Genomic DNA, 22,671 nt, shown 5'->3' on the forward strand with positions numbered 1-22,671 from the left:
TTTTAGCTTAAATCCATCAGAGATGGCTCTTGTTTGTCGATATCTCATCACTATCCAGATCTGATCAATCAGTGGCTTTTAACAATCAAACTCGATGCAAACACAAGCCACACTGGACCTTGTTCCATTCACTATGGCTTCGTCCACAAACAGGGGCCTCCCTACAGTCTTCACGATCATCAACAATGCCAATTTCTCATAAAAATGAGCCCTCAAATTAGGGAACAAAATCCATACAGAAACCAATGAGGATTCCTTCTAAAGTTGAAAGTCAAGAGACCATTTAAACACTCGCATCTTTTGGTTTGCGATAAACCACACTTGTTTCATCCAAATTCTATTTAGATCATGCTCATTAGATAAATGAATCAAAATATACTTGTAATCAAGCCAGCGGATTTCATATGCACCAACAAGAGTGATGCCTTTAAAGGTAGCCCGAATCGCATTCAACCAAGGCATTCGAGAAAACTTCCCTAACATGGAATGCTTGAACGACAGTGCTAAGGCTATGATTTCATCATCGAAAAAAGAGACTGCTGGTTTGTCCTTATACCAACACGACTCACAAGAGGGAGGGATTATGGGCGGTTTTTCACCCATCGCTACAGACAAAAATGAATTTTTTTTGTGCGGGGAGATATGGGGGGTTGATTCATATTCTGTATGGCTTGCGGCAAGCCATGGGGAAGTGGCAGCTGTGGGTTTTCAAGTGCAGTAGGGTTATGGGAAGGTCTAGGATGCCTTTGGAGGGAAAGAGCAACCAGTGGGATGGTGAGGGGAGGGTCCGACAGCTGGCCAGCTGCCATTCCTTAAGGTTGGGAGAATTTGGAGGAAGCGTACTAGTTGAGTTCGTTTTCCACTTTTTTTTTTTATATAACTCAAAGAAACAAGGCATTTTCATTCCTTATCAATAAAATTGTTCCATAATTTAATACATAAATTGAATAATAAAAAAATATTACAAACAAATAAATTACACTAAATATAAATAAGTAAATAAATTACATCAAATATAAATAAAGTTTCAATTTCTAACATAAACTTCCAGCCCATAAACATAAGTATATAACAAAACAAATAGAAACTTGAATATTCATTTATGTCCTCCTCAATTTTCATCTTCAAGTAAAACATTTGGATCTTATTTAAACAACAATGATGTCTCAAGGTCTAAATCATTATCAATTTATCATCTAATATTCATTGCAAAAAAAAAAAATAGTGAATTTCAATCTTGACTAAAGTTATTAATTTGATAATAAAGGTTAAAGAAATTAAAATATATAAAATAAACAATACAATTAGTAACTAAATTATTAATTTATTTATTTTTCTTTTGACCCATAGGGCTAGCCCGCCCCAATCTTGGACAGCCCATTGATCAGATGAGCTAGCCCATTTAAGCTCGATTGTAATATGAGACTAAGTTTGAAACCTAACCCACTTCACTTTTAATAAAAAATGAGTCGATCCAATGGACCAAGCCTATTTTGACAGATCTAATTTTAATACATTCTTTCCAATGAAAAAAATTTCTCAAATTGTTGTAGAAATAAAGAGTTTTATGACAATAGACTTTATCTCAAGAAAGAAGTTTATGGTTTTCAAGGGAGATGTAGCTTCAAATTTCCAAGCCTTCAAATAAAAAACTTTTAGATTTTTTTATTAAGGTTTTTGAGAGAAGGATGAGCAGATTTTTTTTTAAAAGAGAATATGCTTAAATTAAAAATTAATATAGGAGATATTTATATATTAAAATATTTATGTAGTATTAAGTTTAATTTTTGTAACGATTGACTAATGATGTTAACAGTGTAAGGACCAAAAACATCATTTGAAACAATAGAGATTAAAGTGTCATTTTGAACTGTTTTGAGAGAGTTTTTTGAATTTTTTCCTTCTATTTACTATAAATTTATTATGTCTAAACTCTCATAGACTATTTTTAATTTCATTAATAATAAAATTTTCTTGAAAAATTATTTAGCAAATCATGAAAGATTGAGAAAATTTTGGGTTTGGATCTTATTTTGCACAATCTTGTAACTTCCAACAATACCAATTTCTCTTATATCCAATTTCAAATGAACTAAAGCAAACCGTTTTACACAAGCTTAGTGCATTTTAATAAAATAATGATCAAAATTGAAGTCGTTTGATAAAAAATAACATAATAATAATAAGATAGAGAAAATATATTCTAAATTTATTATTTATGATTTTTTTAATTTTTGGATATTAAATATAATAGTATTAATATAAAATATTTTAAAATAAAAAATTATGTTTTAAATTTAATGAAATGTAAAATGTATTGGTAGTAAATTTTTCTTTTTTTTCTCAAACATAAGTTATTATATTTCATGAGTTATTTGTAAACCCTATTAAAATTTATAAATTCTAATCTTTCATTTTCTTTTCAAAAAATCAATCTTTCATAGTTTCATGGTATTTCTTAATCCTAATATTATACATTTATTTATTACTTTTCAAAAAAATATTATATATTTATCAATTAACCTTTTTAAGTATTTGTGCTTAAAATTTTTTTAGAGATTCTTGTATTAAAAATATTTATATTTATGTTCTAAAAAAAATTTAATTTATATGTTAATAAGTTTTGAAAACATAGATATTTAATTGACATAAATTGCTATTTCCAATCAATCAATTATATAATGAATAAAAAAAATCAGAAAACAATTTGTTACACTAAATGCACAATTGCTCTAAATAAATCTCAATTTCATAGTAATTTCATTGACAAAATTCTTTTGATTCGGAGATTAGTGTTTGTTTTCATCATAAAACATATAAAAAAGAAAAACAAACAAAGCCAGCTTTAAAATCACAAATTTTCCAGCTTTTTCCCAGCTACCAAACAAGCCCCTTTTGGTGGGTATCACATTTGTATTCAAAAGCATTATGAATCCCACCATCGTCTGTCGTTTCTCTCATTAAAAAAGGAAAGTATTTTTTTTAAAATAAAAAGAAAAACAATCCCCTTTCTTTCTCCAACCCAAAATTCCTAGAGAATTTCTAGTTCTCCCCTTGCATTCCTCAAACCAAAAACCTCCCAAATTCCAATGCAATATTCCATCAAATAACCCAAAATTGTCAAGGACCCTAATCTCCATTTCCTCCGTATTTCCCAATAATGTCAGGTCCATCACTCATGGATTCCCTGTTTCAACGCACTTTAGAGGACTTGATCAAAGGCCTCAGACAACAATTGATCGGTGAGCAAGCTTTCATTTCCAAAGCCCTGGAAGAAATCCGTAAAGAAATTAAATCCACTGACCTCTCAACCAAATCCACAGCTCTCCTTAAACTCTCTTACCTTTCCTCCCTTCACTTCCACGACATGGCGTTTGCAAGTTTCCATGCTTTGGAAGTCCTCTCTTCCCCTCGTTTTTCCCACAAAAAAATTGCTTACCATGCAATCTCACTTTCCTTCCATGATTCCACTCCTGTTCTTCTCCTTATAACTAATCATCTACGCAAGGATCTTACCAGTACCAATGAGTTTGAAGTAAGTTTATCTCTCCAATGCTTATCTAGAATTGCTAATGTTGATCTTGCTAGGGATTTGACCCCGGAAATTTTCACACTACTGTCTAGTAATAAACTTTATGTTCGAAAAAGGGCGGTAGCTGTAGTTTTAAGGGTTTTTGAGAAATACCCAGATTCTGTTAGGGTGTGTTTTAAACGTTTAGTTGAAAATTTAGAGAATTATGATCCTCAGATTTTGTCTGCTGTTGTTGGGGTGTTTTGTGAACTTGCTTGTAAAGATCCCAGATCGTATCTTCCTTTGGCGCCTGAGTTTTATAAGATTTTGGTTGATTCAAAGAACAATTGGGTTTTGATTAAGGTTTTGAAGATTTTAGCTAAGTTGGCTCCCTTGGAACCGAGGTTAGCAAAACGGGTTGTTGAGCCGGTTTGTGATCATATGAGGAGAACCGGGGCGAAGTCGCTGTTGTTTGAGTGTGTTAGGACTGTGGTTACTAGTTTGAGTGAGTATGACTCTGCTGTGAGGCTTGCAGTGGGAAAGGTTCGAGAGTTTTTGGTGGATGAGGATCCAAATCTTAAGTATCTTGGATTGCAGGCTCTTTCAATTGTAGCACCCAAGCACTTGTGGGCTGTGTCGGAGAATAAGGAAGTTGTGATTAAGTCATTGAGTGATGCAGATCCTAATATTAAGATTGAGTCCTTGCATCTTGTGATGGCAATGGTGTCTGAACATAATGTGGCTGAAATTTCCAGAGTTTTGGTCAACTATGCACTTAAAGCTGATCCTGAGTTTTGTAACGAGATTCTTAATTCTATTTTATCAACTTGTTCTAGGAATCTATATGAAATTATTGTTGACTTTGATTGGTATGTATCACTTCTTGGGGAGATGTCAAGAATCCCACATTGCCAGAAGGGAGAAGAAATTGAAAATCAGCTTATTGATATTGGATTGAGGGTCAAGGAAGTTAGGCCAGAACTTGTTCGTGTCGCTCGTGATCTGCTGATTGATCCTGCTTTACTTGGAAATCCTTTCTTGCATAGGGTATTATCTGCTGCTGCCTGGGCATCTGGAGAATATGTTGAGTTTTCAAGGAACCCATTAGAACTTATGGAAGCACTATTACAACCTCGTACTAGTTTGTTGCCACCATCTATTAGGGCAATTTATATTCAGTCTGCCTTTAAAGTGTTAGTTTTTTGCCTACATACTTACCTTATGCAACGGGAAAGTACCACTTCCTCGGCATGTCCTGATAATTTGCCCTCAGGAGTTTCAGCATCTGTGTCCTATGAATCATTTGACGGTCTGTCTGTAGAAAATGGTGGGGATGCAGCTGTTACACACAGTCTGACATCTACTTCTGCTTCTATGACTGATGAATCTATTGTAAACCTGTTGAATCTGGTTGAAATAGCTTTGGGCCCTCTATTAGGAAGCCATGATGTGGAAGTACAGGGGAGAGCACGGAATGTGCTTGGCTTTGTTGATATGACAAAACTAGATTTACTTAATCCTTCTGCTCAAGAGGACAAGGGTTTAGAGAGAAAAGGAGTTGAAGCTTACAAAACCATTGAACTGATGCATGATGCCTTTTCTGAGGAGCTTGGTCCCGTCTCTTTAACTGCCCAGGGAAAAGTTCCTCTACCGGATGGGTTAATGCTTAAGGAGAACCTTGGCGACTTGGAAATGATCTGTGGTGATATTGAACTACCTTCATCAAACTCATTTTCTTTTGGAAGTCCTTATGAGGAGAAGGTTGGTGTTTCTTTCTCTAACCTTCAGATCAAAGAAGACTTTGAGCAATCAAATGAGTCCACATCTCTGTTAGCTGAGCATCGTAAGCGCCATGGATTGTATTATCTTCCTTCAGGGAAGAGTGAAATAATTTCCAATGATTATCCTCCTGCAAATGACCCCACATCACAGGGTAATGTCAATGATAATTCTGATGATCTTGCTAAACTTACAGAGGAATCACTTTTCCCAAAGAAAAAACCAAACCATGCCAAGCCTAGGCCTGTAGTGGTAAAATTGGATGAAGTGGATGAGAAACCTATTGCAATGAAGAAGCCTGAGGCAAAGGATGATTCACTCTCAGGTGCTGTGCGGGATATTCTTTTAGGTAGTGAAGATGTGATACCCACTTCATCACGAAGCAACCTTTCTGGTAAGCCATCTAGCAAGAGAAGGGGGAAGGAAAAACAAGATACAGATCCTCATGTGGAATCAAAAGAAAATTTAGTTGATGATGGAAATCCTAGTTCAAGAAGGAGAAAACACCATAGTCATGGTAAAGAGAGAAGACATAAAAGTCCAAGGAAGAAGAATGCTGAGGAAAGAGAAGATAATGGTCAGAAAGAAAAAGAGAAGAGCAGTCATCGCCATGGAAGGCATAAATCTCGACGAAGAGCTGATGAGCTTTTGAATGTTTCTCCACAAACTCCTGTTATTCCTGATTTCCTTTTATAGCATTAAATTTTTTGATCCAATAGTCAGAAACTGCTTGATAGAAGTTGGCCGATAATATCCCCTGTATTCTGCCTTCTTGCATGCTAAGGTTAGTTCTGCTGTAAATTTATACTTTCTGTTTTTGTTTGGGGTTTGTGGTTTATTGAAATTTAAACTCTGGGATTGGTTTTGGACATTATACATGTTGAAATTCAATTTTGTGAGGTAAAGTTTCAATTGCGAAATGTTCTGGCACCTGAGCTTTAAAATGAATATATTCTCTGTATGTTATAGTTTTGAGTCTTGAAATGCCTATGTGTTTCGAGTTGTACTATCTATTACATAAGTAAAAGGAAGCCTCAAAGGAGCTTCCTCCTCTAGCCACGTGGAGGCCATAGAAAAAAGGAAAAAAAGTATTGAAGAAAGAAAAAGAGAGGTAAAAAGAGAAAGAAGAAAACAGGTAGAAAGTGGCCCGTGTGTGCACCGCATGGGCCATAGTCTAGTTATTTTCCTTGGAACCCTCTGTTTCTTGCAATCATCCCATTGTGAATACTAGGTTATAATATCTACATCTCTGTGCATGCCCTTATGTTAGATGTGGAAATCATCAGCATCATAGTCGCATTATTCAGTCAACAACTTATGCTTTACTCACCAATATATAATGTCTACACGGTGTGCATGTTCTTGTGTTAGATGTGGAATTCATCAGCATCGTTGTCTCATTATTTAGTCAACAGATTAGGCTTTGCTGACTCAATGCAACGAATTGAGTTTACCTTGGCTAACAATCTGATGGTTTTGTTGAAGTTACTGCTCATATCCTTGTGTGGACTTTATGTTGAAATTGTAGTGTTTTTGTTATACGATTGCATCCGGCTGATTTTGCGAGTATGTTACAATTTGGTTGGAACATAACTGTGAAGGGGAATCAGGTGGTAGCATAATGCATAATGCAATCAACTCTCTTAATTATATTGGAAAAACTATGTTGCTCTAAAATTAAATTTTAGAATATATATTTTGGAAGCTTTAGTTGTTTATTTTAGCCTTTAGGAATTCTCCTGCTGAGGTTAGTTGAGCAGCAGCGAATTTTGTTACTGCAATTATTTCTCAATTTTGATATGCATTACATAAATAAATGGTATAATGCTATAAAAAGTCTTTGAACTATTTAATAAAATTTAAATAAAATTAACTGTCGTTAGTCAAAATTTCATTTATCATTTTATGCTCACGTGGAAGATGAAAAATTGTCGTGTGACAATGTGATTTCACTGCATTTTATGCTTATTTGTGATAAAAGAAAATATAAAAAATGTTGTAATCCATGACTTTGATTGCTTCCTCTTTTCTTCCCATTAAGTGCATGTTTGGTTAGGAGAATGGAATAGCTATTCCTCCCTTATTCTCATTCTTGAGATAAAACTGCATTTAGTTCAATGGAATAGCTATTTTTTAAAATAATTATTTCAAGAGAAGCCTGAATAGCCATTACCAAGGCATTCTTTGGTAATAGCTATTCCAAATTGTTGAGAATAAAAAAAGAAATTGATTAGACAAATATATCTTTTTATAATTTAAAAAATTACTTTATAAAAAAAATATGAAACTTATTTTTTTCTCTCTCCTTCTCACTCCTCTCTCTAAAGCACAAAAGACACAATTTTTTACTTCATTTAAAAAAAAAAGAAAAAAGAAAATATTTAAATATTATTTAATATATTAATATTATTTCACTATAATAAATATTATAAAACATATTACTTAATATTATTATTTGAATATAATAAATGTAATAAAGAATATTATTCAGTATTATTTAAATTTAATGAAGAATATATTTTGTCTTTTAATTTTAAATATTATTTAATTATAATAAAAGGTTTAATTATCTTTTAATACAAAATATTATTAAATTATAATAAAAATATGTTTGTATTTTGGTGAAAATATTATTTAATTATAATAAAAGTTATTTTGATTTTATTGCTCAGAATATTTTTATATTTTAACAAAATAAATTCTTTAATTTTAATAAAGAATATTTATTTCTCATTATAATTTTTTTGTTTTTAATTAAAAAATCTTTAAATTTTAATAAAGGGTATTTTATCATTTACCTATTACTCCTTAACTATTCTTAAAATTATTCTTGCCAACCAAATAATAGAATAAGTAATAATAACAATTTTTATCTTATTCCATTTTCATGAACCAATCTACATAATAGCTATTCTTTCTCTATTTTATTCTTTTAAAATGATTATTCTATTCTCATTCTATTTTTTCTAATGAACCAAACATGGTATAAAGTCTTCAAAATGGTCTTAACTTTTCTTCCCAAAGCAACACCTAAACATGAGCTTGACGTGTGGTTTGTGTATCCTATTCCATACGGCAATGGAGAAATTTCATTGCATCTTCAATTGCACTACCTAGTCACATCCTAAGAGGGTTTTCTGTATTAACTAATTAATAAGGTTTTGGGTATATTATAATAATATTGGTTTTCTTCTTATTACAATTAGGGTAATCAGCATCGCCAAACAATGGCTTCAAAGGTTTGGAAAGCATTTTGTTTCTTTATTGAAGAGTAGCCGCCAAGAGTCAAAACGTCAAAATCTCTCCTTTTTAAGATTCACTTGATAATATATTTTTTTTTAAAGAAGGGAACGATGGATTGCAATTCAATTATAAGAAAATATATGTATTTATTATTAAATCAAATATCGAGATGTTTTGTGATTGCTTTAATTAATTATAGTTAAAACAAGTAAAAATAATTATGTAATATTCGTATTTTAAAAAAATAAAACAAATTAGAAACGTCAATTGAATCTGAAAAGAATTAAATTATTTAATTATGATTTCTCTCTAGTCTTCTTAATTAATTGGAAGATTGTTATCAAAATTTCGAGATATTCAAGTATGTTAGCTTAAAGAAGCACCCGTTTACTTCATTGACTAGTTATAATAAATTAATTTTGTGTTTGAATACTTATAACATTATGCCTATGATTTAGGTAGAAAGGCATTCGATATCCTTAGGTTGGACCCAACCACATGAATTCCATCTTAACATACGCTTCGATGTTTTTGCTATAGACTCAATAAAAAAGATTGCTTATCTCTCTTCCTTTTTCTCCCATACAATACAGGCAAAGGCAATGGGAAATGAAACTGAAAAAACCCCAACTTCCGCCAAGCTTTTCAGTTCCCATTTCCAATTAGTTCATCTCTTTCATCTAGTGTCCTTTGTTATTGGTTTGTCCCTAGGAATTATAGTTAGTTCCAATTCCCACTTACACATAGATCATCTCTTCTCGTTTTCATCCTTGCAACCCTTACTATCACCACCACCACCACCACCATCATTGCTTCCACTGTCACCACCACCCTTGCCGCCACCTCCGTCTCTGCCACCTCCACCACCACCACCCCCATCTGTACCTCATCATAGTAGTTTTGACTCAAATATATGGCCACCTCTCATGCACAATATGAGTGATGAAGAGTTGTTTTGGCGAGCATCGTTTGTTCCGAGAGTTAAAGAGTTTCCATTTGAGAATGTCCCTAAAATCGCCTTCATGTTCTTGACAAAGGGAGCTTTACCTCTAGCCCCTTTATGGGAGATGTTCTTCAAAGGACATGAGGGGCTTTACAACATATACGTTCACCCCCATCCCCTTTACAAGGATTCTGTGCCAGAGGACTCTGTTTTTTATGGAAGAAGAATTCCAAGCAAGGTTAGTTCAGTCATATTTCCTAGTTCCTACCACACTATCATCCATCTCAAATTGTTTTCACCTTTTTCAATTATCACATTTCTTGAAATAATTTCTCTTTTTGTTATTCAAGATAAAAATCCTTTAATTCTAACAATCTTAAATTGGTTCAATTAGTAAATTTAATTGTTTTGATATAAATGATCTTAATTTCAAGTCTTATTTATATATATTTTTTTTATTTGAGAAAAGGAGATTCGAACTCTACGTTTTAAGTAGAAAATCATGCACCAACCAATAAAGTGACCTATCAACATAGGATATTTTGACAAAAAAAAAGTAGTCTTCACTAAAGAAATTGGTCTGGTACCAGAAAGAAAACCTTTGAATGCAACAGCCAACGACTTCCACTGTAACCCACTTTAGAAATCAACGATGAATGGATACATTGTACATGTGACACATATAGCATGTTAGTTTGTGTGCCATTGAGCTATTGAGCCAAATTGTACAGACTTGACTAGTGCATGTGACCCACAATCTAGTCGTTACAAGTCTCCCTATTAAACATTATTAGCGAGTTTTCAAAATTTTAAGATCACCATGAATCCTCTTTTCTCTAAAAATAAATAAAAGAATAAAAGTGTTTGAACTTAGCCAAAATAGCATACCCCCGTTTCAAGATCTAATCAATGCAAAATTATTAAAGTATAAATTGCTTATAGCTATCTAATTACTTGATAGCCAGAGAAGGGTTTTTTTTTTTTAATGTCTCAATGGCACAAGCAAACCCAATTAGAAACAACTTCAACAATTACGTATCTTTTATTTTCTTTGAGAGATGTGTTGAATAGATAGAATTAAAATGAAAAAACAGAAATAATAATATAATATGTAAATAGTCATTTTTCTCTCCTTGATCGCAGCCCGTGGAATGGGGAAAAAAGACGATGATCGATGCAGAGAGACGGCTTTTAGCGAATGCTCTCCTTGATTTCACAAACGACAGATTTGTGTTGCTCTCGGAGACTTGCATTCCTTTATTCAACTTCACAACAATATACAATTACCTCCTCAACTCCAATCAAAGTTATATAGGTTCATATGATGATCCAAGGAAGGTAGGCCGTGGCAGATACAATCCCAAAATGTTCCCTGCCATTTCCATAGCTCAGTGGCGTAAAGGCTCCCAATGGTTTGAAGTGACTCGCAGCCTTGCTATCGAAATCGTATCAGACAAAAAATACTACGAGATTTTTAGAAAATATTGCAGCCCTCCTTGCTACATGGACGAGCACTACATACCAACCTTGGTGTACATTGCTTGGCCAGAGCAAAACTCGAATAGGAGTGTTACTTGGGTAGATTGGTCAAAGGCTGGTCCTCACCCTGGGAAATTTGGGAAGGGAGCTATTTCGGAAGATTTTCTGAATAAAGTAAGGTTTGCTGGTAATTGCTGTTATGATGGGAATATTACTTCCATGTGCTTTCTGTTTGCTAGGAAATTCCTGCCAAATACATTGCAACCCTTGTTGGACATTGCAACCATGTTGTTAAGCTCTAATCAATTCTTGACATGAGTGTACCCATTTAATACTAAGCTACCCAATTGTATTTATAAGATTTTTTTTTTCAAAAATCTATTTGTAAGATTATTAGACTTTTAATATTCCATTTTTTTCGTTTTGATAGCTTAATAGAGAGGATTTATATTTAAAAAATTCTCTCTTCGAAACAAATGTGTGAGTTCTATTTAATGATGTTCGCTGTTTACAATACAATATAATTACAAAAAATGTAATTATTAAGAAAATAATAATAGTATATTTGTGTCTTTATATTTGTCACTTAAAGAGAGAAAAAATACATGTAGAGTTGAACTAGCAACTACATAATTGTATATTTTTTTAATCTCAGTCTTATGGAAACTACTACTTCCTAGTATAGAAATCATTAAAACAAAGAAAAAACTATTAAATGTACCTAATTGGTTAAATTTTTGAAAATTTAAACTTTGATTATTAACGTGTTTAATTTTTTTGGGTACAAAAAAGGTATCATTCGAACTTAAAATCTCTATTCATACCCTATCTTAAACTTATCAACTTGAGTTCCAGATCTGACGGTTGGAAGTCCTAGATCGGTAATTCGACAACCAACTCGAGCCGGTTCAAGGCTAGTCATGTCTCCGACTCATGGAGGAAACATGAGAAGGGAAAAAGGAAAAAATGTAAAAAAATACATTTTTATTTTTTAATCAAATTATTATTATTCATTGAACGGAAAAATAGTATTTTTCTTTCTATTCCTCATACATTCTTCAATATGATTTTACCAACCAAATTCTTAATAATATTTCTCATATATTTCATTCTATAAATTAAATTACATAATAATTATTTCCTTTCTATTCTATTGTGATAGAATAGTTTGTTTTTCTATTATCTTTTTATTTTATTTTGTGAACCAAATATGTTATAAGAAAAGTTATTCTTTTTCTATTTTTATTTTCACAAAATAGTTATTCTATTATTTTTTTATTTCATTTAATGAACTAAATGTCTTATAAGAAAAGTGATTCAATGTAATTAGAATTTCTTCTTCTTTATTATATTGATTTGAATTTATTATTCTTTTAGAAGAGAATATGTGCAATTAATATTAGATAATTATATATAATCAAACTATTCTCATCAAAACATGAAAAGAAATTAAATTTAACGATGGGATCATGTGCTACGGATGAGACCAAAACTATAGTTATGTGTAAATACTCAATATAAAATTATTTTCTTGAAATTATTTTTTATTAACAATATGTCCATGTCTATAAATTTTTGACCCTAGGTTAGTTGGTATCCTGAAGATTCTGGCTACCAATATTAAACTCAAAGAGAATTCCAACTTGTTAGAACTAACGAAGGGATAAATTCAACTTATACTTAATTTGTTTTTAACTTATCACATTTCTTAAAAGTAGTTTCATTATATGACATAGTAACTAGTTTTCAACTTATGTGATACATATAAATAAAATTTTAATGGTTTATAAAAATGTGAGTGAAAATGTATGTAAATAGGTACATATATGGATAAATTTCATTATTAATCAATATTATCTAAACAAAATATTTTTTATATAATTTATTTAATAAATTTTAACAATTACATTAAAATGCAACCATTTTCACGCAAAAATAAACATTAAATCTATATATTGTTGGTTCTTTTTATTAATCCGAGAATTTTGGAGAATGAAACTCAAAAGAATCTGTGCCCTTCCCCTCTCTAACTCTCTCTTGCATTTAAAGCCAAAGATAACGTCATTTTTATATAACACCAGCTCTCCATCCCAACATCCCTATCGCACTTTCAACGACGAAGAATATGTTGGAGCACCAACGTCCACAGTTACCGGAACAAGTTCAATACAATGACGTTGTTAGGTATATTCTTCTCTTTACATTCGGTTTCGGCCTTGGGATCACTCTCGGCTTTTATCTCAAAGATTTGTCTTTGGATTCCCAACTTAATCAACCCTCCGCGGTTTCTTCTCCTTTCCTTGTGCCGAGTGCCGTTCTAAACCCTCCGCTGCCACCTGCTGATTCATCCTCCATTTCCAATCAAAGTAAGAACGTGGTAAAGAAAGAAGACATAAAAGTCCAAGGAAGAAGAATGCTGAGGAAAGAGAAGAAAAGCATTTGAATGTTTCCCCACAAACACCTGTGATTCCTAATTTCCTTATGGAGCATTAAATTTTGTGAAGTAAAGTTCCAATTTCGAAACATTCTGGCACCTGAGCTTCAAAATGAATATATTCTTGTGTAGGTTATAGTTTCGAGTCTTGAAATGCCAATGTTTCGAGTTGTACTACTATTTTAATTGGAACCTTCTGTTTCTTGCAATCCCGTTGTGAATACTACATCTCTGTGCATGTCCTTATGTTAGATGTGGAAATCATCAGCATGGTAGTCACATTATTCAGTCAACAACTTATGTTTTACTCACCAGTATATAATATCTACATGCTGTGCATCTTATTGTGTTAGATGTGGAAATCATCAGCATCCTCGTCGCCTTATTCAGTCAACGGATTAGGCTTTACTGACTCAATGCAACCAATTGAGTTTACCTTACCTTGGCTAACAATCTGATGGTTTTGTTCAAGTGATTGCTCATGTCGTTGTGTGGGCTTTAATGTTGAAATTGTGGTGTTTTTGTTCTACTTATTTTGTAGATGGACGCCAATTAGGCTCATCCTGCTGATTTTGCCAGTATGTTACAATTTGGTTGGAACATAACCTTGAAGGGGAATCAAGTGGGCAGTATAATGCATAATCCAATCCACATTCTTACTTATATTAACAAAATTATGTTGCTCTAAAATTAAATTTTTTAATTCTTCAATGTTTTTGCTATAGACTCAATAAAAAAAGATTTCCTTATCTCTCTTCCTTTTTCTCCCATGGAGGCAAAGGCAATGGGAAGTGAAACTCAAGAAAACCCCAACTTTTGCCAAGCTCTTCAGTTCCCATTTCCACTTTGCTCATCTCTTTCATCTTGTGTCCTTTGTTGTTAGTTTGTCCCTAGGAATTATAGTTAGTTCCAATTCCCATTTACATATAGATCATCTCTTCTCGTTTTCATCCTTGCTACCCCTACTATCACCACCACCCCCACCCTTGCAGCCGCCTCTGCCACCTCCACCACCTTCCCCATTTGCACCTCATTATAGTAGTTTTGACTCCAATATATGGCCACCTTTCATGCACTAGATGGGTGATGAAGAGTTGTTTTGGCGAGCATCGTTTGTTCCGAGAGTTAAAGAGTTTCCATCTGAGAATGTCCCTAAAATCGCCTTCATGTTCTTGACAAAGGGAGCTATACCTCTAGCCTCCTTGTGGGAAAAGTTCTTCAAAGGACATGAGGGGCTTCACAACATATATGTTCACCCCCATCCTCTTTACAAGGATTCTGTGCCAAAGGACTCTGTTTTTCATGGAAGAAGAATTCCAAGCAAGGTTAGTTCACACATATGTCCTAGTTCCTACCACACTATCATCAATCTATCATTGTTTTCACCCTTTTCAATCGTCACATTTCTTGAAATATTTTATCTTTTTGAATGTCAGTTTAATTTTAACAACAGTAAATTGACTCAATTAGTAAATTCAAGTAAGTTTGTTTATTTTCATATATAAATGATCTTAAATTCAAATCTTATCAATAATTTTCATGAAAAGTGATTTTCAATATCTACCGTTTAACATAGGATGTTTTGAACAAAAGAAAATAGTAGCCTTGACCAAAGAAATTGGTCTAGTACCAGAAAGAAAACCTTTGAATGCAAGAGCCAGCGACTCCCACTGTAACCCACTAGAAATCAACGATGAATGGATACATTGTACATGTGACACATATAGCATGTCAGTTTGTGTGCCATTGAGCTATTGAGCCAAATTGTACAGACTTGACTAGTACATATGACCCACAGTCTAGTCGTTACAAGTCTCCCTATTAAACATTATTAGCGAGTTTTCAAAATTTTAAGATCACCATGAATCCTCTTTTCTCTAAACATTAAAAGAAAATAAAAGGACGTTTAAACTTAGCTAAAACAGCATACCCCCATTTCAAGATCTAATCAATGCAAAATTATTAAAGTATAAATTGCTTATAGCTATCTAATTATTTGATAGCTAGGCAAGGGTTTTTTTGTTTTATCTTTTTAATGTCTTAAAGGCACAAGTAAATTCAATTACAAAGCAATTTACGTTTTTTTTAGAAATATGTTAAATAGTCAAAATTAAAAATGAAAAGACATAAATAATGATATAATATGTAAATAGTCATTTTTCTCATCATGCCACATCAATATACAACGTAATCATCCATTAATAATGAGATGTCAATATGCTATGTTAGTGTCAGGTTAGCATTACGTTTTATAAAACGACAAGTGATATTTTGACTAAACTAACCATTAGTTATAAGGACTTATTTGACCAAAAATAAAAATATAATGACTTATTTGATTTAAAATAAAAGTACAATGATTTCATTAAACGCAATAAGAGTATAATGGTTTATTTAAAATTTTTTGAATAATTTAAAAACTTTTTAGATATTATGCCTAGACTTTTAGTATTTTTTTTTTCATTTGATAACTTAATATAAAGGACTTAAAATTAAAAAATCTTTTCTTTGAAATAAATGTGTAATTATTATTTGATGGCGTTTAGTGTCCTACAATACAATATAATTATGAAAAATGCAATTATAACGAACATAATTGTTGAGAAAATAATGATACGACATTTGATATATTTGTGTTTTTACATTTGTCACTTGAAGAGAGAAAATACGTAAAGTTCAACTAGCACCTAGATAATTATATATATATTTTTTAATCTCAAGCCTCTTGAAACTACTAATTCTTTGTGGAAATTATTAAAACAAAGAAAAAAACTATTAAGTATACTAACTTGAGCCGTTGCATAGCTAGTCATGTCTTCGACTCATGGAGGAAACATTAGAAAGGAAAAAATGAAAAGGGAAAGAGGAAAAAAGAAAAAATGTAAAAAAAAAAACTTTAATTTTAATTAAATTATTGGTATTCATTGAAAGGTAAAATAGTATTTTTTTTTTTTTTGCTAATCCTTGCACATTCCGCAATATGATTTTGCCAACCAAATATCTTAATAATATTCTCCTATATTTCCTTCTATAAATCAAATTATATAACATATGCCTTATTGGTTCAATAATATAACTTCTACCTTGACCTCTTAATTTTCTTACAATTTTAGCTATATCCCAAAAGTTTCTACCTATTTTTTCTTTCCTCCAATTTTATGTGATCTTTAACTTTTTTAAACAACTTTATTGAAAAAGTTGTTATTAATAAGAAAACTTAATTATTACGTAGATTGATTTTCTGAATAGATATACTTCAATTTTTTTACATATACTTAAATTTTGTTAACTTATCATATTTTTTAAAAGTAGTTTCATTGTGTGATATAACAACTAGTTCTCAACCTATGTGATGCATATAAAATAGTAAATAAAATTTTAATTGTTTATAATATAATGTGTGAGTGAGAATGTATGTGAATGGGTAGATATATAGATAAATTTCATTATTAATCGATATTATCTAAACAAAAGATTTTATGTAGAATTTAATTAATAATCTTTAATTATTAAATTAAAATGCAACCATTTTCACCAGAAAATAAACATTAAGTCTGTATATTATTGGTTCTTCAAGTTAATCCAAGAATCTTTTGGAAGATGAAAGCCGAAGCTTCATTCTTTATAGTAAATAAAATTTTGATTGTTTATAATATAATGTGTGAGTGAGAATGTATGTGAATGGGTAGATATGTAGATAAATTTCATTATTAATCGATATTATCTAAACAAAATATTTTATATATAATTTAATTATTAAATTAAAGTAAAAACCATTTTCATAAGAAAATAAACATCAAGTCTATATATTATTGGTTCTTCAAATTAATCCAAGAATCTTTTAGAGAATGAAAGCCGAAGCTTCATTCTTGTAAAGGTAACTTAAAAGAATCTGTGCCCTCTTCCACTCTCTCTCACATTAAAAACAATATACATCCGCTCTTTATATAAAGCACCAGCTCTCCATCCGCGTGCTCTTTCTTCCTATCTTCGTTGTTGATCCCTACAGCTCTCTCTTCCAATATGAATATGAATGTGATGGAGCAGCAGCGTTTGCATGCACAAGTTCAATACAATGATGTTGTTAGGTATGTGCTTCTCTTTGGATTCGGCTTAGGCCTTGGAATCACTCTCAGCTTCTATCTCAAAGAATCGTCTTTGGATTCCCAACTTAATCGACTCTCCACTTCTCCATTCCTGGTACCATGTGCCGTTCTAAACCCTCCTCCGCCATCCACTAATTCATCCTCCATTTCCAATCAAAATAAGAATTTGGTGGAAACCCGAATATTGCCTCTTCTCATCGAACCATCTCCTCCTCAAGACGATACCGTCTCAACATCTCCTCCACAAGACAACATCGTCTCAAACCAAACCAAAAAGTACACTATAGAAGAATTTTTTCAACCGCCGGAAATAACTATGCATGATATGAAGGATAAAGAGTTGTTTTGGAGAGCGTCAATGGCTCCGAAAATCCAAGAATATCCAATCGAACGAGTCCCCAAACTTGCATTTTTGTTTCTGACGAGAGGGAAAGTGTTATTAGCTCCAATTTGGGAGAAATTCTTTCAAGGACATCAAGGGTTATACTCCATTTACGTCCATTCCAGTCCTTCTTTCAATGAAACAGTGCTCCAAGGTTCGGTGTTTTATGGCAGGCAGATTCCTAGTAAGGTCAGTCCATCACAAATTTTCCCATTCATTCTTTTCATTTTACATCTAACATAGCTATAGCCATTATAATTTCATTGTGTTAATTAGTTTTCATCCAATTATTGTGAAGATGTTAAAATTGGAAATAGAAATATTGCATAAATTGTGATTTACTTGCCATAAATATAGATTTTACAACTCAATTTTCGTCCATTTAAGCAAGGTAATTAATAATAATAATGAAGGAGGATCCGAAACCCTGGTTTTTTGGACGCTGCATTAATTAATGGCCCGTTATTATAGAAACATAAAGTCTGACTCAAATGTTACACCAAAGAATGAAACATTAACAGCTCAATTTTGATGCTATTAACTATTTAAGGCCAATCATAACTGTGCAAATAAATATTATGAACTGTTTTTTTTCTGGAATATTTCTATTAGGGGGCTATTGTTTAACATAATTCTTCATTCTTCTCCACTCCTTTTATTGTAAAATATCTGTAGTGGGGGCATCCTAGTAATGTGATTATTGCATGTGTTTTATTCTGGATTAATTATATTATAATTAGACAGATGCAGCGTACACCAAATAATGAATATAGACACAAAGTGGGTGATCATTATTTTTAATACTAAATAATAAATTAATATATATATATATAATTTTTTTAAGAATATAAAGTCTAAAAACAAATAATCGAAATCTAAAAGTAATTTAATATTATTAAAATTATAAATTTTATCAACTATAACAATTCTATATAAATAATAACACTGTTTATCAAAAAGTGACTATAGTTAATCTCTTTTTTGATCATTTAAAAGAAATTACTATTATATTAGAAGTAAACTTCTTTTATGAAAGTAATTCAATGTAATTACAACTCTCTCTTATCTATAAATTCTATTATCAAGTAATAATTTACAAAAATTAATATACAATAATAGTTTAGATATATAATCATTAAGGATGTCCTTTTAGAATAGTACTTATGTTATATTATATTGAAAGAATATTTATATATATATATATATATAGATGTCTTAAAATCTTTAAATTCGATATTTATTCAACAACTCCTTTATAAAAATAATAAACTGTTAATTTATGGACATTTTTTTTGTTAGGAGTGGAATTGTAGTGTAATTTAACATTTCTTTTTAACCTTTAAATGGAATGCTTGTTTTATTTTTTTTAAGAAAAATAATATTCATGCATTGCTTTTGTTCTACTTCTTTAATCCACCTTTCTTCACATTCTAGCTCCACTTTGTTACATTGTTTTCTTCATTGTTTGTCTCATGTTATAGAGAAAAATTGAAGCAAAATGTTCTGGCATATAACCTGGGATAATATGTTTTGTCACAATTGGGGGTAGATTTTAGTCAAGTTATTGAACTAATCCATTCATTTGCATGCTTGCACCTGCACGTACATTATTATTTGGCCTTGCGCCCTATATATATGATGGTGTTCTTTGAACATTAACCAATGTAGAACGTGAGCTGGGGAGAAATGAATATGGTCGCAGCAGAACGCCGCCTCTTAGCAAATGCTTTGCTTGATATCTCAAACGAGCGTTTCGTTCTGGTTTCGGAGTCATGTATCCCTCTCTTTAATTTCACTACCATTTACAAACACCTCATACACTCGGAAAAATCCCATGTGGAGTCGTTCGATTTACCAGGGCCCGTAGGGCGTGGCCGGTACAGCTCCGAGATGGAACCCGTGGTTACGATTGAACAATGGCGAAAGGGCTCTCAATGGTTTGAGATGGATCGTTTTCTAGCCATCGAGGTAATCTCTGACCAAACATATTTTCCCGTATTCAGCCTTTTCTGCAAAGATGCATGTTATGGGGACGAGCATTACCTGCCAACATTTGTTGGTATCAACTTTTTGGAGAGAAACTTGAATAGGACTTTGACATACGTGGACTGGTCCAAGGGAGGACCTCATCCGTATACCTTCGAAAGCTCGGATGTGACCAAGGAGTTTCTGGAGAAGCTAAGAAATTCCAGTTGCTATTATAATGGAGAGAAAGCCGATATTTGCTACTTGTTTGCAAGGAAGTTTGCAGCTAATACTCTAGATAGGTTGTTGAGTTTTGCCCCAGAAGTCATGTATTTTTAGTTTGCTTCTTTACTTTGTATAGTTTAAGTCTTTTGTTTGACAATTTATTGTATCTGGACTATAATGGATTTAAGATACAATATAGGAAATACCCTACGTTTTCCTTTTTCGCATTTTCATTTTGATGAAAGCTAATCTTTTTGGTTATTCCCTCTGTATGGAATTAAATTAGCCGATTCCTAAATCTTAACTGATCCAAGTTCAAATTCGTTTGAACAACTTCGACCATACAGAAATCCATCCATCCAAGCCAACATTATATTGTGTTTTCTAAAGACATGAAGATTTCATTTTCATTGCTCAACGTGTACAACTTGGAAAAGGCAAAACAAAAACCATTGCCTGTGCAAAAAGAAAACCTGCCAAGACCGAGAAAACTCATCACGAAGGGATTAGCACAACCACCCTTTCCAAGCAGCCTGGGTGTAATTTCGGTCCGATATCTGATAAATACCAAAAAAGCCATACAAGATGCATAATTCCAGCAAACAGGGCAGAGTAGTGCCATTAACAGAGGACAGGAAAAATCAGCAAAAACAATAGCCTTTCAGAGTCTCATTACGTGTGTGGTCTCCAAGAGACTAGCTTGGTTTCAACAAACATTGACCATTAAATCAAAAACACAGAATCCGACAACTAATACCAGCAGTTCAAACATTCTCAATATGTGCAGATTCATACCAGCAATTCAGTCATTCTCAATATGTGCAAATTCAAATTCAGCAAGCCCTGGATTAAAAAACATTACCTCAGGTTTGATCCATAGTAGATATTAGGTCCTTTGGACCCCTCTCTAGCCAACGCATCCGCTGCCTCATTGGCACATCTAGGTATATGTTCGATCTGCCAACACTGGATTTAAGCAAGAAGATTGGAAAGCTGAGTGACAATCGACCTCATTCTCCAAGGCACCTTGGTTGGGTTAAGAGTCCATTGCACCACGTTATAAGAGTCACATTCAAGAAATAAGATAAGGGATAAGTTGAGCTCCATTTAGAAGGTACTGCCTCTTTAAGTGCTAACAGCTCTGCCAAGTTGGAGTCTGAATGGCTAATAGACTTCAAAAAATAGGATAAGAGTATTTTCATTCTCATCTCTCAAAATGCTATCAATTTCGGATTCTTCCAGATTTCCTCTTGAAGCTCCATCCATATTGAATTTGAGAGTATCAATCTCTAGTTTATCCCACATCGCCCTTTCCTTGACCTTTATTCCTCGACTTGGATTGCTTTCTTCATTCAGATATCTAGTAAGATCTCTAATTGAACGGTTGAGATCAAGCCATGTGGCCTTCATCCACCAAACAGCTCTTACTTTGGTGAGGATATTTGACAATCATATCATTCTTTCTCATTGAAAACCGCCTCAGTTCTAGCAATCCAAATAACCCAAATGTTGGCGTACCATGCCATTTTTCAAATTGAGTCATTGCTCAAGGACTTGGTGAAAGCAAACCATGAAAAATAAAAACAAGATAAAGGATCATGAAGAGCGCAAAAGTTTTTGTTCAGCTTTTTTTCCATTGCTTTTTTCTTCGTTGAAATTTTATCCATTACTTTATTAGTATCTTTCTTTACCATTTACATGTTTGGAATCCATAATTCATGTTTAGGTTTTACATAATTGAATGATAATGATGAATATATTAAATAATATAAGTGACACAAAAGAAATTACGGGGAGTCATATCCAAGAAATTTTTTTTAATTTTGTAATCATACCAATTCAACACTATACAACAAAACTTTAAATTTCAATAATTTTTGAGAGAAAGTCATTATAGAATACACCATTTCATAATAATAGTATTTGTAAATTTATATTAAATACAATGAAATTTGACTACGAAACTAAGGAAATAAATACAAAGGCAAAAAAAATCGTTTTTTAATTGGAAAAGGAAGGATTCAAAATGACTTTTTGAACAAGAAGATCACATACACCTATGATTAAGTTAAATGCTCAAGTACAGCAAATAATAGTGGAGAGATATAAAAGATAATTATGGTATATATGGTAATTATTTATGTTGGACATTTTCAAATAAATATAGGATACATTCCCAATTTAGAATGAAAAAAAAAATTATCTCAATTAAAAATTAAAAAATAAAATAAGGGTCATGTACGTTGGATATAAAAAAATAAAAAAAAGTCATGCTTCTTGAAAAAAAAAAACCCGATTGTTTGAAACAGATATAATTGTATCTGTTGGAAATAGACACCTATGCCTATAAAAGGACTCACCTTTAGAGCAACAATACAAACCTTAATGGAACTTAATGCAATCTTTAAAAAAAATTATATCTATTTATAATATTATTGTAGACACTTAAAAAATAAATGAAAAAAATTAAATTATAATAAAATAAAATATAAAATAAAATAAATAAATAAATAAATAAGAGAAAGAATGGCTGGGCGTACGCCCAGCCATCCCTTCCCCCAACCACCCTGAATGATGGGGCTCTAGCTACCAACTCCTTGGTGC

General features: G+C 32.2%; 3 protein-coding genes across 3 annotated transcripts; all 3 read left to right on the forward strand.

Annotated features, from left to right (window-relative positions):
* Window positions 2,982-6,265, forward strand: LOC18604150 (AP-3 complex subunit delta). The gene has a single exon (XM_007036503.2). The coding sequence runs from the start codon at window positions 3,161-3,163 to the stop codon at window positions 5,984-5,986; it is 2,826 nt and encodes a 941-aa protein (XP_007036565.2). The 5' UTR covers window positions 2,982-3,160; the 3' UTR covers window positions 5,987-6,265.
* On the forward strand, window positions 9,035-11,375 carry LOC108661431. The gene is made up of 2 exons (XM_018118378.1): window positions 9,035-9,714; window positions 10,620-11,375. Exons 1-2 carry the CDS (start codon window positions 9,136-9,138, stop codon window positions 11,271-11,273), a joined length of 1,233 nt encoding a protein of 410 aa, XP_017973867.1. The 5' UTR covers window positions 9,035-9,135; the 3' UTR covers window positions 11,274-11,375.
* On the forward strand, window positions 14,469-20,233 carry LOC18604152. The gene is made up of 3 exons (XM_007036505.2): window positions 14,469-14,714; window positions 17,437-18,066; window positions 19,546-20,233. The coding sequence occupies exons 1-3, from the start codon at window positions 14,469-14,471 to the stop codon at window positions 20,179-20,181; spliced, it is 1,512 nt and encodes a 503-aa protein (XP_007036567.2). The 3' UTR covers window positions 20,182-20,233.

Source organism: Theobroma cacao, chromosome 3 (assembly GCF_000208745.1).
Source record: "Theobroma cacao cultivar B97-61/B2 chromosome 3, Criollo_cocoa_genome_V2, whole genome shotgun sequence".
Taxonomy (NCBI): Eukaryota; Viridiplantae; Streptophyta; class Magnoliopsida; order Malvales; family Malvaceae; genus Theobroma; species Theobroma cacao.

What these genes read in the sequence shown, in the direction of transcription:
- LOC18604150 (XM_007036503.2), top strand. Translation starts at nt 3,161, where the DNA reads ATGTCAGGTCCATCACTCATGGATTCCCTGTTTCAACGCACTTTAGAG.
- LOC18604152 (XM_007036505.2), top strand. Translation starts at nt 14,469, where the DNA reads ATGGGTGATGAAGAGTTGTTTTGGCGAGCATCGTTTGTTCCGAGAGTT. An exon ending in GAAGAAGAATTCCAAGCAAG is followed by an intron (nt 14,715 to 17,436) that starts GTTAGTTCACAC and finishes GTGATGGAGCAG; the next exon opens with CAGCGTTTGCATGCACAAGT. An exon ending in GCAGGCAGATTCCTAGTAAG is followed by an intron (nt 18,067 to 19,545) that starts GTCAGTCCATCA and finishes TAACCAATGTAG; the next exon opens with AACGTGAGCTGGGGAGAAAT.
- LOC108661431 (XM_018118378.1), top strand. Translation starts at nt 9,136, where the DNA reads ATGGGAAATGAAACTGAAAAAACCCCAACTTCCGCCAAGCTTTTCAGT. An exon ending in GAAGAAGAATTCCAAGCAAG is followed by an intron (nt 9,715 to 10,619) that starts GTTAGTTCAGTC and finishes CCTTGATCGCAG; the next exon opens with CCCGTGGAATGGGGAAAAAA.